At 50.4% G+C, this 13,043-nt stretch overlaps 2 protein-coding genes across 4 annotated transcripts; one reads left to right on the forward strand and one right to left on the reverse strand.

The window, feature by feature from the left end:
- Positions 1 to 119: 119 nt before the first annotated feature.
- LOC133160043 (protein FAM171B-like) lies at positions 120 to 12,149 on the reverse strand. 3 transcript variants are annotated; one of them, XM_061287573.1, is made up of 11 exons: positions 11,822 to 12,149; positions 9,941 to 10,174; positions 9,777 to 9,869; positions 9,550 to 9,708; positions 9,316 to 9,486; positions 9,136 to 9,252; positions 8,949 to 9,072; positions 7,408 to 8,875; positions 6,073 to 6,155; positions 3,180 to 3,259; positions 120 to 837 (listed from the first exon to the last, which is right to left on the reverse strand). In XM_061287573.1, exons 1-8 carry the CDS (start codon positions 12,093 to 12,095, stop codon positions 8,074 to 8,076), a joined length of 1,974 nt encoding a protein of 657 aa, XP_061143557.1. In that variant the 5' UTR covers positions 12,096 to 12,149; the 3' UTR covers positions 120 to 837; positions 3,180 to 3,259; positions 6,073 to 6,155; positions 7,408 to 8,073. The 3 variants fall into 3 exon arrangements, with proteins under 3 accessions (XP_061143557.1, XP_061143556.1, XP_061143555.1); XM_061287572.1 differs by having other exon boundaries at positions 3,150 to 3,259; XM_061287571.1 differs by lacking the exon at positions 3,180 to 3,259 and having other exon boundaries at positions 122 to 837.
- Positions 3,750 to 5,727, forward strand: LOC133160044 (uncharacterized). Its single transcript, XM_061287575.1, has 2 exons — positions 3,750 to 4,172; positions 4,243 to 5,727. Exon 2 carries the CDS (start codon positions 4,508 to 4,510, stop codon positions 5,429 to 5,431), a length of 924 nt encoding a protein of 307 aa, XP_061143559.1. The 5' UTR covers positions 3,750 to 4,172; positions 4,243 to 4,507; the 3' UTR covers positions 5,432 to 5,727.
- Positions 12,150 to 13,043: the final 894 nt, after the last annotated feature.

Consider the following 13,043-nt stretch of genomic DNA (forward strand, 5'->3'; position numbering starts at 1 on the left):
GGTCAGTTAGTGAAATGCTTTTGCTGTTTTTTTTTTCTCTCAATTAAAACAAATCAATTAGCCAGTTGGTTTTCTTTATTTAATATCTATTATCAGACAAAACCAAATTGTGAATCAGTCACCTAGGCTATAGCAGAACAAACAATCCAGGGTCTTCAGATGCCACGCTGTCGCCATCTCCTGGTCAGCTAGTGAAATGCTTTTGCTGTTTTTTTTTCCTCTCAATTAAAACAAATCAATCAGCCAGTTGGTTTTCTTTATTTAATCTCTGATATCAGACAAAACCAAATTGTGAATCAGTCACCTAGGCCAGTGCTTCTCAAATAGTGGGGCGCGCGGTGCTATTCCTGGGGGGGCGCGTGTGACCTTGGGGAACAGGCTTTTTTTTTGGCAGTACTAGAATAAAGTGTAATTGCGCGTTTACTACAGCAGGGGGCAGTGGCGCGCTCATTGTTACTTCTGTCACGTTTGCGACAGTGCAACATTTTACGACTTACAAGACAAGTTAGGATAGTCACGGTGGGGAGGGGGGGCGCGAATAGTTTTCTTCTTGCTAGGGGGGGGCGTAACAGAAAATAATTGAGAAGCACTGCAATAAAGTTAGCTGGAGAAAAGGTGCATGAGAGAAGTGGTGTTTCAGTGAGTGCTTCATGCTTTCCTTGGCAAATCGACATTCTGCCTTCCATAGTCCACGCCAGGAGGGAGACGACGCAACACGTTCACTGACTGATGCGTTGATGCACGCACGGGATGGAAGCCAGGCGGTCAACTGCATTGCCTCGTTCGTGAACGGGAAAGTCACGATTCGTTCCCTCACTGATCCGGTCTCGCGATGATCTGGAAATGCAAATCACTCACTCAGTGACTCTTTCACTCACAATTCCGTTCAGTCGGTGAACGGGAAATACAATGCGCGACTCGTTCGTGAACAGGAAGTGACGTCATTTTCTTCTTCGTTTTGTTTTACGGCGAGGTGGCTCGAGTTTCAATGCGCATTACCGACATCTACTGGTTGACGTCATATAAACTGAAAAAAGTGATAGGAAGTGATTCGTTCACTCATTCGCTGAAAAAAACGAAATCGTTCTTTTGAACGAATCGTTCACTCACGAGCCATCACTACGCTCCATCACGACGTCCATCACCAAGCGAGGCATTCGGAAGAGGAAGACGCGCGAGGGGCGCCTGTTTGTGGAGCCGAGCGGTCGAGAGACTAAGTCCCTCCGGGCGGCCGCCGCTATCGCTCAAGGAAACGTCTGGCTGGCCCGCTAATGACCGAGAGGCTCGGTCGGCCGGCGCTCGGACGTCTTCCTGCGATTGTCATCCCCATTTTTCAACATTTGCTTGAGCTCCTCCGCTCAGCCGTTCCGTCAACCAGTGCACACTTGGAGAAAACACATTAGCAAAGTCAACAGTCGGGAGAAACGGGTGCAACCGCCTCGGTCTTGAGTGACAACGACTTCTTGAACTTTTGGGGTGTGGGGGACCCGTTCGTGTTTTTTTACAGTGCTGGCTGATTTGAGCAAGACAAAAGAATGCTAAATGTCCAATAATTGCTCATCCTCGAGCTATTTAGAAGAAAAAAAGTGTATTATAATTAGACAATCTGTGACGGGAGGCAGAAAATGTGTCCTTCAAACTTTGTGTGTGGCAATCTCTCTGATTCGGAAATGCGGATAAGCCAGCCAGCCAGCCGTCCGTCCGTCCGCCCACCCACCCACTCACCGTTCCGTCCGTCCGTCCGTCCGTCCGTCCGTCCGTCCGTCCGTCCATCCATCCATCCATCCATCCATCCATCCATCCATCCATCCATCCATCCATCGTCCCCTAAGCGCACTGAACGGGGAGCTTTGAGCGAACTTGAGGATGCACATTGCACAGTGGCGCTTCTAAAAATAGACGGCGAGTTCTTTTGTCCTGTGCGCGAGTTTCCAACACGGCGGTGGCGCAGATGAGTCATCACAACAATGAGTCACGTGACCTGCGAGCCCACTTGGAGTGGCAGTCAATTGGCACAAAATAACGTTTGCTGGATGGACGATTGCGTAACGACAAGAGCCGTCCGCCCACGGATGACGTCTTGAACGCGGCGGCCTTCGTCGGGGAGAGCCCCGATGACGTCACCGTTGGCTGGACTCGAGTTCTCGAGAAGCAAGCGCATCGTCGTCACTGTCGGGTGAAAATGTCCAAATTTGATGAACATGGCCTCATTCTTTTTTATTTAAATAAAGAATAATATTAAATGAACGACAGCAATATATTGAGTCATGTAGAAGGATTTTTTTTCTAAAGGTCATTTAAAAAATCTTTCATCCAAATATTTCATTTTTGGCCACTGATGTTTGCTGTGTATATAACATGAATTCAACGGAACGATTGAAAGGGTAACTTGTCTTAACATGACTCCTTCAGTCAAATCTTTGAAGCTTCTTAATGCATCACTCCTCCCTATCTGGAGCCACAACAACAACAAAAAATCCAACAAAAGCAAAACAATGAAATGCAGATGATGCTCATCTGGAGTTGGGCCCTCAGCAGATTACACTCGAAAGAGACGAAAAAAAGAAACGTCTCGGTTCTGGCCTCTCGCACAGAACAACGACGACGCCGGGACGAATGTCATGAACACAATGTCGATGCGTGGCGCTCTGGCGTTTTCAAACGTGGGCCGTGATGAAAACGGAGATTGTTTGTTGCAATCTGTTTCCCGTTAATAAACGATAAGATTGGCAGCAGCTTGAAAGACGGGAGGCCAAAGCTCTGAATCCCCTCGAGGCGACGACGTGGCGCAGTTGCTCCGGAGACCCGAGATTGCCGGCGGCCAAATGATATTCATTAGACTCGCGTCTTTCCTTCCCTCTCTTAAAACTAGGGTAAGGGTGTCAAAAGCCCGTACCTTCATTTGAAACCCTGACCCTATTTAAAGCCCTAGTCTGAACCCCTAATACTAGTTTGAAGGCCTAGTTTGAAAGCCTTTGCACGTTGTTAGCTTTATGTTGTCGATAAAGCAGTGGCTGATGACGTCGCAACACTTCCAAAGGATGGAGTCCATGGAGGACGGAAGTCACCGACTGTTTCCCACCCGAGGTCATGGAGATTCCCGTGCCTTCAACAATCCAATTACCAAATCAAATTCGAAAAGCTCCTACTTGATTGTGCTGTCAATGTTTCCGTCTCACCGATGGCTTGAACGCCGTCACGTCAAAGGATGAGACAGTCAGAAGGAAAAGTGCAGGAAACATTTGGCACGAGACACTTTCTAAAGATATTCCAGAAAAATAAATAGAAATAAAATTCCAAATATTTGTAGACTGTCATCTTTTTTGGAATGAAGGTGCAATGTTACAAAAAACAAAACATCCAAACTATACACTTGGCCGTGCATGTAAGACACACTGCGGTGGAAGCTCAGCTAAGCCCCTGGGATCTGATAGCGGATGACATTTTTAGCAGATCATTTGTCACCCGGTTCTGCAACGGAAAGGGTCCAGGCCTCACGTGGAAGAACTACACACCCAAATGGATCCCAGATGCAAGCACTCAAGCGAACGTACTACGGACGTCGGGAGAACAGGGGGTGGGGTGAGAAAGAAAATGGCACAATTTGACTGGCTGGTGAACTTGAGGCTCGCGAAACAGCTGATGACCTCGCTGCCTCCCTCCCTGCCTCCCTCCCTGCCTCCCTCCCTGCCTCCCTCCCTGCCTCCCTCCCTGCCTCCCTCCCTGCCTCCCTCCCTCCTCTCCTCGCATATGTTTGCTGAACCTTTTTGTCACGCCACTTCCTGTCAAGCCTCTGGCTGGAGGAGGAACACGTTCCACGCTGCACAATACCAAGAACAAAAGGGCACGGCAGCGGATCCGGGAAGGCTTTGGATTTGTTTACAAGACAAGATGTATTAATATCACGCGGCGGAATGATTTGAACCATTCCTGGCTATTTTTTGCGTACAGATTAAACAATACCACGTCGGATGTATGAATCATTGGGGGAGCGAGCGCAAACAATAAAAGCACCACTGGCCGCAAATCTGTGAGGGGTCGCTTCTATTTCAAGGAAAACCATGATATTGATAGCGTGTGTTGATTTTCATCCGTCGCACTCCGTGACGAGTGAAATGAATGTTTCGTGGCCACGTTCCTAAATGGCTGGAGGCTGACTATTGATCCCTGAGGTACTTTTGCGTGTAAAACTGTGTGGAATCTGGGGAATATTGTTTGAACAACCTTGTGTTGCATCAACAGTGTTGGGCGGAGGACAACGATCTCAACAAGATTGCTTTTTTTTTTTTCTCATCGTCAACAAAAGCAGCTGCCACATGTGCTATCCAGCGACCCGGAGTGAGGAACGGGAAGGAAGTGGCGTTGTTATGATCCGGCCGGCAGATCTTGGGGAAAGGTTACAAGTGGGTCAGAGATGACAGGGACGCCATTTTGCAAAATGTGCCCAGGTCGCCTTTTGGAGCGCAACGTGGCCGGCCGTTGAGACTCTCCCGAGACTGGTGGCCAGATGAAGGCGGGGCGCACCACCACACATGAAAGGAAACTTAATAATGCATACTCAACCTCATTCTGTCCAACTGCATTTCCAATACACGTCCGTCCCGGTACCGGGAGTGGAGGCGGACCCAAAGCCCAATTCTTGGGTGGCAATAAAGTATCTATCTGGCGTGTCAATAAAGTATCTCTCTCTCTCTCTGTCTGTCTTTCTCTGTCTGTCTTTCTCTCTCGCTATCTCTCTATCTCTCTATCTCTCTATCTCTCTATCTCTCTATCTCTCTATCTCTCTATCTCTCTATCTCTCTATCTGTCTCTCTATCTCTCTATCTGTCTCTCTATCTCTCTATCTCTCTCGCTATCTCTATCTGTCTCGCTATCTCTATCTGTCTCGCTATCTCTATCTGTCTCGCTATCTCTATCTGTCTCGCTATCTCTATCTGTCTCGCTATCTCTATCTGTCTCGCTATCTCTATCTGTCTCGCTATCTCTATCTGTCTCGCTATCTCGCTATCTCGCTATCTCGCTATCTCTCTATCTCTCTATCTCTCTACCTACCTACCTACCTACCTACCTACCTACCTACCTACCTACCTACCTACCTACCTACCTACCTACCTACCCTACCTACCCTACCTACCCTACCTACCCTACCCTACCCTACCCTACCCTACCCTACCTACCTACCTACCTACCTACCTACCTACCTACCTACCTACCTACCTACCTACCTACCTACCTACCTACCTACCTACCTACCTACCTACCTACCTACCTACCTACCTACCTACCTACCTATCTATCTATCTATCTCTCTCGGCTGTGCTTGCAACGCCATGGCAGCAGAAGGATGGCTTTGGAAGCAAAGGCTGAGTGGGCCGGTCAAGAGGCGGACATGCTTTACGAGCGCCGAGCGTTGGCCAACAGCGTTACGTAAGAAGCGAGCGGCATTTGCGCACCAGGTGTTGATGATGAAAACAGACAAGATGAAAAGCAACGGGCTCGGAAAAACACAACGCACGTTGCGCTTCGGCCCCAGGGAAGAAAATGTTGAGGGGGCAGGGGCTAATGTAAATAAAACATGCGCTGGCTGCTTTTCCTTTGGTTTGCCTTTTATCATCTCTCACTTTCTTCCCCTTTGACTCGGTTTTGACTTAAGGGATGAAATTTGCGTTGCATTCAAGTTCCTCGCCGGACACGACTGCATTACATTACAGAGAGCTAAGGATAGCCCCCGCCCCCCCTCGTCTTCCTGACCTGGCCGCGACCCCGACCGAGATGATTTGCCTCAATTAAGCTGACATTTCAACAATTGCCGCAGTCTCCCGTCACATCGAATCCTGCGGCCGCTCCTTTACGCTTCCCAATTAGCGGTCGGGCCGTTTGATACGCAGACCGCCCATCCGGGCGCTTTCCATAGGCGATTTCACCTTCAAGTTAACGCCTGAGCCCACACGGCGGTCCAAGCCCGACCGAGCCTTATCTGTCGGCATACAGGTGGCAAAGCGCAAACACGGCGACTCAAACACATTCATCCGCCGTGCTTCCTATTATTTGCACAGCTGAGGCCTGGGTCACCTTGCCTGAGAGGCCAGAGACCTCGCCAGCTGATCCGCATGGTCGCCATTCGTCTGATTGGGCCGGTACAAATTTCTGCAGCTCTGGAAAAAAATAAAAATAAAAATGAATACACCTTTTGTTATCATGTCTGAATGCAGCTGATCGGATTATTACACATTACTGTGGCTGTAAAAAAAAGAAGGAAAATGCCCGTCCCCTTAATTCCCAAACACAATGTAGAGCAGGGGTGTCAAAGTCATTTTTTTGGGGGGGCCGCATTGTAGTCATAGCTTCTTTTGGAGGGCCATTATGACTGTCAATCCAAATAAATGTATGAGTACCTCCTATTAAATATAGTAAAAGCTACAAAACAAACTGACAAATAACTCGTTTTCAAATCGGACGAGTAAAAACTGGTCGAATATTGCAATGTAGATATTGTTAAAAGTGAAGACAATTTGCAATTCTAGTAATGACACAAATTTGAAGCACAATCTGTCTTCGCGGGCCACATCAAATGATGTGGCGGGCCGTACCTGGCCCCCGGGCCTTGAGTTTGACACCCGCGATGTCGAGATTTGTGAAAACAAGTTGATGTGGAACGGACAGCTGCTCCGCATTTGCGGCCCGAGCCGAAAAGGCACGCGACGGACGACATTCCATCCCGGCTTTCTGAGCGACGTTTGTCTCGTGTATGCACAAGCGGATGTGGTTGTCAAGCGACTCGTCTGGGCTTTTGCGAGGCCATTTCTCGCGTTTGCCAGAGAAATCATATTTACAAATGTCTTTTGGATTCAAACATGCAACAAGAGACAAGTTACTTCATTGGCCTTTTGCAAGGGCTTTGCACAAAGCAAAATGGCCTACTAATTCCCAGCCTCTGGAGACGTTTGCAAAATGTGTGCAGCGGGGCCACTCGCCACACAACGAGGAGGCCAATGTGGGAAACCCGGCCGATGTCACTTGAGGAGCAACGGAATCACTTGGGCTATCTTTCGCCAAGCGTCTTTAAGCGCAAGCTATTTTGGAACTCATTCACGCCGAGCCATTCTATTTCCAGCGGTGGCGAGAGAGCGAGCGAGAGCGAGCACGCGCGCGCGTGTGTGTGTGTTGTGTGTGCAGCACGGTTGATCGCTCGCCTGCAGCTCACCGAGCAAAGCAAGTTAGCGGGGCCGGAATGTGGATTTTTTCCTCGGTCTTCATTCAAAGTTGCAAACGATCGCAAAGACGTTCGACTACAGTTTTAAGCGTTTCAACAGTTTCTTTTTTTTTTTGTAACATGTTCACAATTTTGTTGCAAAAAAAAAAAAACGTTAGTAACTCGGGGCTGGGCAATTCCGGCATATTACTTACATTCCACTAGCAGAAGGAAGCCAGAGAAACCGAAGTAAAAGCCGTCACGGTTCGAGCAAGAACATGCAAACGTCACTGTGGAGGGCCTGAGCCAGGATTCAAACCCAGAACCTGTCGGCCAGACATGCAGACCATCCACCCAACAGCCCTGCCCCTGCATGTTTTTCCATCCCTTCATACATGACACTAGTATGTTTTGACGTGCGTGTGCCATGTAAACACCTTCCGGAAATAAAGTTTATGCGAGTCTGCCCTCTAGCGGACATTCCTGAGCCATGCAACACGCAGTCGCTCATTGAAATCCACAGCGAGGAAATCATCCAAGGTCCCTCGGTGCAGCGCTCTAATCTAAAATGCAAAACAATTCACGTGAAAAGAGAGAGAGCGCTTCATTTGCACAAACTTCATTTATTAACTTGAAAAAATGTGGATAGAAAGTCAGTCCGAAATGAAACGTGCATTTATTGCCGGGCCGGCGCACGCACGCACATCAAGGCAAACAAAGATGGAGCGAGCTCACAAGCGACTCATGCAAAAAAGCTTTGAAAGGGAATTTAGTGGCAGGCGAGAGTTCATGCGCTAGCAACGAGATAGCAGTTGCTCAAGATCTTGCTAAGATGCAGATTGAAGAAGAAACGGAAGATGGTGCAGAGAGCCACATCCATTTCACTGCGGCGCCGTCCGTTGTTCGCCGGCCGCCCTTTTGACAAAGGTGCCCTTGCGTTCCAGAGTGACAGCTCTCCGGCCGGGCGTCTGGTTCATCTCGATCATATCCACGCCGGAATCCAAGCTGGTTTCTTGACTCCCCGCAGTTGCTCTTCTCCGCTGTTGCTCCTCCACGGCGTAACGGATCTCGGCCGCCGGTTTGCCCTCCAGACTCACAAACCAGGCCCGCGGCGGCTGCCACGACGGCGCTTTGGAAAGCTCGCCGGCGGCCTCCATCGAGCGTCTGCTGCTCCTCAGTCGACTTAAGGTTTCCGGAACCGACGCCGATTCCAGGAAACCGCGCTGGCCTCTGCTTGTCGGTAGCAAAGTATTCTGCGGGTGTCCTTCCGGAGCTCCTTCCTGGTTCTGAGTGGAGCCTTGTGACGCATTTGGGCTGGAGCTCTCTTCGCTGGCTTCCATGGGCTCAGTCCAGCGGGGCTGCTGCGGTTGGTCTTCGGCTTGGAAAAAGGCTGCCGCGTGCAAAATGGCCACGGGCTGGCTGTAGAACAACAGAGCGTCCGTCAGAGATTGCGCAACTCGTATCGGCTCCGTCGCGTCGCCGGAAGGGATCTCGGGTTGGGCCGCCGCGGTGCAAACGTCGCCGTCGTGGACGGCTACGGCGACATCGCGCCGCTCCTCCCTTCTCGCGTGCTTCAGGCCACGCTGAGACGGAGCAGATCCTTCAATGTCCTCATCGCTGCCGGTGGCCGTGGCTCGGTCCTTTTTGGGCGGCGCGTGCGTCACCTTCGTTTTCCTCGCGGAGCTTGGACAGAACAGCGAGGAGACTTTGAAATGAAGCTCTTCGCACAAAGAGCAAGAGCCCTCCGATGGCTTACCTCTGACAATACAACAAGGCAGCAAGAAGACAGGCGACAAAACAGAGCATTCCTCCAAGGGCCAGCGCCACAAAAGACCAATGGCGGCCAAAGAAGTCACCTAGGAAGTCAGCTCCAAAGACATCTGAAGAGCAAAGACTGAAGATGAAGATGGCTCGCCTTGAATTTGAGGGCAGCGCTTACTGACCTCCACGCGTCGCCACCGGCGCCGCCATCCAGTAACCCAGATGCGGAGCGCTGAAGGTCCATCGGAGTTTTCCACCTTCCGACACCACCGTCCCTAATCCTCGTCTCATCCAGCCGCCTAAATGACAAAGGAAGCAGGTGTTGAGCAAATTGGATGACACGAAGCGAGCCAGCCACCCACCGGTGGTGCGGTTGTAGAACCAAGCCGGAAGAGCGTTTGAAGAGCGCAGTCCGCAATTGTCGGGGAGCGTCAGGCTGATCTTCACGGGGCCGCCGATATGCAGCTCCGTGTCCCCGCGGAATAGCCGCACGCTAACGGCCGCCGCCGGTTTCAACTCAGTGCTGATGTATCCTTGGTAAGAGAAAAATATTTGTTCAAAAATGCGTTTCGTTCATCATCGGCAAGTGTCCAAACCTGCTGTGCCGCTCGTGACGCCCAAGGTGCGGAGAAAGCCTCCTCCCGCTGAAGGTGGCTCGGGGACGGTCAAGTAGGCTTTCAAAGCGGCCACGTCGCTGCCCTCGCTCAGGTTCAGCAGGCTCTTGGGGAACTGGACAACGGGCCGCCACGAAGCATCTACGGCGCAATCCACCAGCGGCTCCATTTGGTTGGCTGCTCAAAACGGCTTCCCAACGCTGCCTTACCCGAAGCTTTGTCGGTGATCAGGAGGGAGTCTTCAAAAAGCCACACGTTCCCTTGCGTCAGGCGACGTAGGGGCACAGTCACCGAAGAGAAGACTGAAACGCAAAGAAGCGACTTTGGAGCCGGCCGGACGGAAAAAGCCGACGAGCATTGGTACGGATCTTACTTGGCCTCCTGACAGTCTGGCAGGGAAGCAACGCGCAAACGTAGCCGTCCTTGCACGCCCGTACTGTGACGGGCGAGCCGCTTTGAAAAGGCACTTGGAGCAAAACGCCGCCGTCCTCCCCCGTGAGAACCGTTTTGATCCTGCTGTAGTTGACGTGAAGATCCACCTCCGCCCGCGCCAGGTACTGACGAGTCAGCATGTCGGTGACCTGCACCTTCAGGGTGAAGGTCCAACCTGCCGGTCGGTCATACGGGGCGATTAGCAAACGTCATTTCTCTGCTGTGTTCGTCTCGGCCCACTGGGAGAATATTGATGATGTGCCGCCTTATGCGCAAATCCAATTAGCCGCTATCACGCTGCGGAGACGATTGCTGCTTGGTGGCCACGACAACAAGAATTGGCTGAGCATCCCAGTTGGATTCACAATGAAGGAAATCCTCCACAGTTCAAATCGATCACAGAGCCATACATTGATTCAAAGGGACAAACTCAAAGTCTGTTGATTTGATTTATTGAATGCGTGAGTCTCGATTGGAGTATTTCTCCCCCCCGCCTCCAAAGGTTACTGTCACATCACACGCTCGTGTGTTTTTTTCCGCTAATGCCGCCCTCGGTAACGCGGCCCAGGCTTAGTTTATAGGAACGGACACGCCACTCGTTCACTCGCTTTACGTAAGAGTCCAGCAGCAAGTGCCAAAGGCAGATCCCGAAATGATCCCGCAGCGCGGCTCTTCATGGCGCCTCACTTCCGCTCGTGTCAAACAAGCACCGACACTGTTCAACCTCCGTCGAAAAAGCAGCACGAATAGGCAAGATGAAGAGGATTGCTGCTCGTGAGTCTTCCTCCATAAACACAACGAGGCTCTTAAAGTGTGGGGGGGGCTCACTAAATGTGGAGGTGTCTCGTGCCAGATTACAATAATCTCCCCCATTTGGCCAAGCGGCCGGCAAAGAGGTTTATGATGACGATTGAAATGAAATGAAGCCAGTGATGTGGATGAGACACGGATCGTCATGTTGTGGGCGTTGGAGCGTCAACACGCACATCATCTGAAAGACAATCATTCAAGAAGATACAGCCACCTCATCCCACTGTTAACCCACGAAACACACAGAACACAATCATGAGTGCTCGGTTCTGCGCGACCACCAGACACTCAGGAACAGATGGTCCTCCAGGGACTTAGCTGTTGGGGGGGAATCCCACACACAGCCCTCGCCTACTTGTGCTGATTTAAAACATGGGCAGTTTTGTTTGTGTCGGAATTAGGTCATGCATTCCACGGAAAGAGGAAAACGCACGCTAAAGACAAATCTGGATCAAGCGTAGGTGCGGCGGCTGCACAATGTTGCTTGGCCGCCAGGCGGCAGTATAATACAGTCATGTGGACAATTGAAGAGTTTCATTCAACTCCCACAGATGACTCGGTAAGATTCTGTAATAACATTAGTCATGTGTTTGTGTTTTTCTGCAGGCTGTTTTGTTCTATTGTCTGTCTACACATGTTGCGCCACCCTTTAAAGTCCCGCTGCTAACTGTTGGCATGTCAACCAAAACCAAAAGAGCCGCTAACTAGGCACAGCTTCCTTTTGAACAATTCCTAAAGAGATTCCCGTGAGAAACGGCTGAGAGCCAGGGGAGGATGGCAAGCAAGGGGCAAAGGCAAGGCACTTGGTCCACTTCCAAGTGCGGCTGGCTGCGTGTGGGACAGACGGGCTCATGTGACGCTCGCAGCAGCCAGCGCCAGCGCCAGCGCCGGCACCAGGACCAGCGCCAGCGCGCTCCTCCCTCACGCAACGAATTAGTCATGAGTGCAACAAATACATGTTGGTGGACATTATCCGTCGACGAGAGTTTGGGCTCGAGCGTGCAATACGAACCATCCGAAGGCTCGGCGACTGTCTGCGGCGGCTGCGGAGCAAAGTTGCCCTCGTCTTCATCCTCATCTGCATGCAGAGGAGGGAAAGAGGCGCTCGTCCCGGTTCCGCTGCGGGGGAACTCGCCCGACGCTTCGCTCTTGCATAAAATCAGAACAGAGAGCAAAAATGACACCTGCATGTTTTGCAGAAAAACGAGGAGGGGAGGAAAGAAAAGCTCTGTTGCAAAAGCCAAAAGTATCACGCAAGAGTCATCAATAACTTGTTCGAGGGGCATCCATCTTCTTTGCTGTCAGCGTCGTTGGGGGCGGTAGAGAGAGGGGAAAAAAAGGGGGGGGGGGGTTACTCCGCCCCCTCGAGGCTGCGTGAGGACGCCTGTATTTGTCACTTTAAATCTATTTTGATACAGTTCCAGTATTATAGCATCGTTTTGTTTATGTCCCTTGCTATGTGTTTTTTTTTTTAGGTCACGCTTCAGTCTTGTCCTATTGTTATGTAAGCAAGATAAAATTGCATCCTCGAACATGAACGTGGGTCAGTAACAGAACAAGAAGCCGAGTGGACCGACGATCGCCTAACAAAAATCCTCAACTCAAAACAAAGTACTTGGTGTCACCGCTAGAGGGCGACAAAGACAGCCACATGTTTTCCTGCCCGATTATTGTCATTTGAGGCGTGTGTGGTGTATATTTGCAGCTTATATGAAAGTTGTTCCTACAGACCTCACGTTTTCTCTTGTTTTTTTTCACAAGAGTGTGTCACTTTGCTACAAAGTCAAGTGTGCAGCTGTCAAGTAGAAAAAATGGTCTCCCAGGACTAACTCAACAGGCAACAAAAGTCAGTACCAAGTAGCATTCCTTGAAAGAGGTCATCAAATATTTGCAAAAAGCCGAGGTGGTCTTCTGACGATTGTGAGATCCTGTCTTGTATGTTTGCTCCTCATGGCGTGCAGGCTCTGAATGTAAAAAAATGCCTTGTGGCACCTTTGGCATTGCAACACAGCATTGCGAGAAAACCTTTTCAATTTCTGTCACTTTTCTGGAGTGACAAATTGTTTCTATTTTTAATGGTAAAACAGCAGCTGCATTAAAATGTCGGATAAGTGTGCAAGGTCGAAGCGACATCGTTAATGAAGAGAAAAACAGAACGGGTGATTGCCTGTTGCAGATGCGTTCCTCTTCAAAATAGCCGAGCTGGACCACCGGCAGCGGTCGGTGCTGACGTC

This window comes from Syngnathus typhle, linkage group LG9 (genome assembly GCF_033458585.1).
Source record: "Syngnathus typhle isolate RoL2023-S1 ecotype Sweden linkage group LG9, RoL_Styp_1.0, whole genome shotgun sequence".
NCBI classification, from domain to species: domain Eukaryota; kingdom Metazoa; phylum Chordata; class Actinopteri; order Syngnathiformes; family Syngnathidae; genus Syngnathus; species Syngnathus typhle.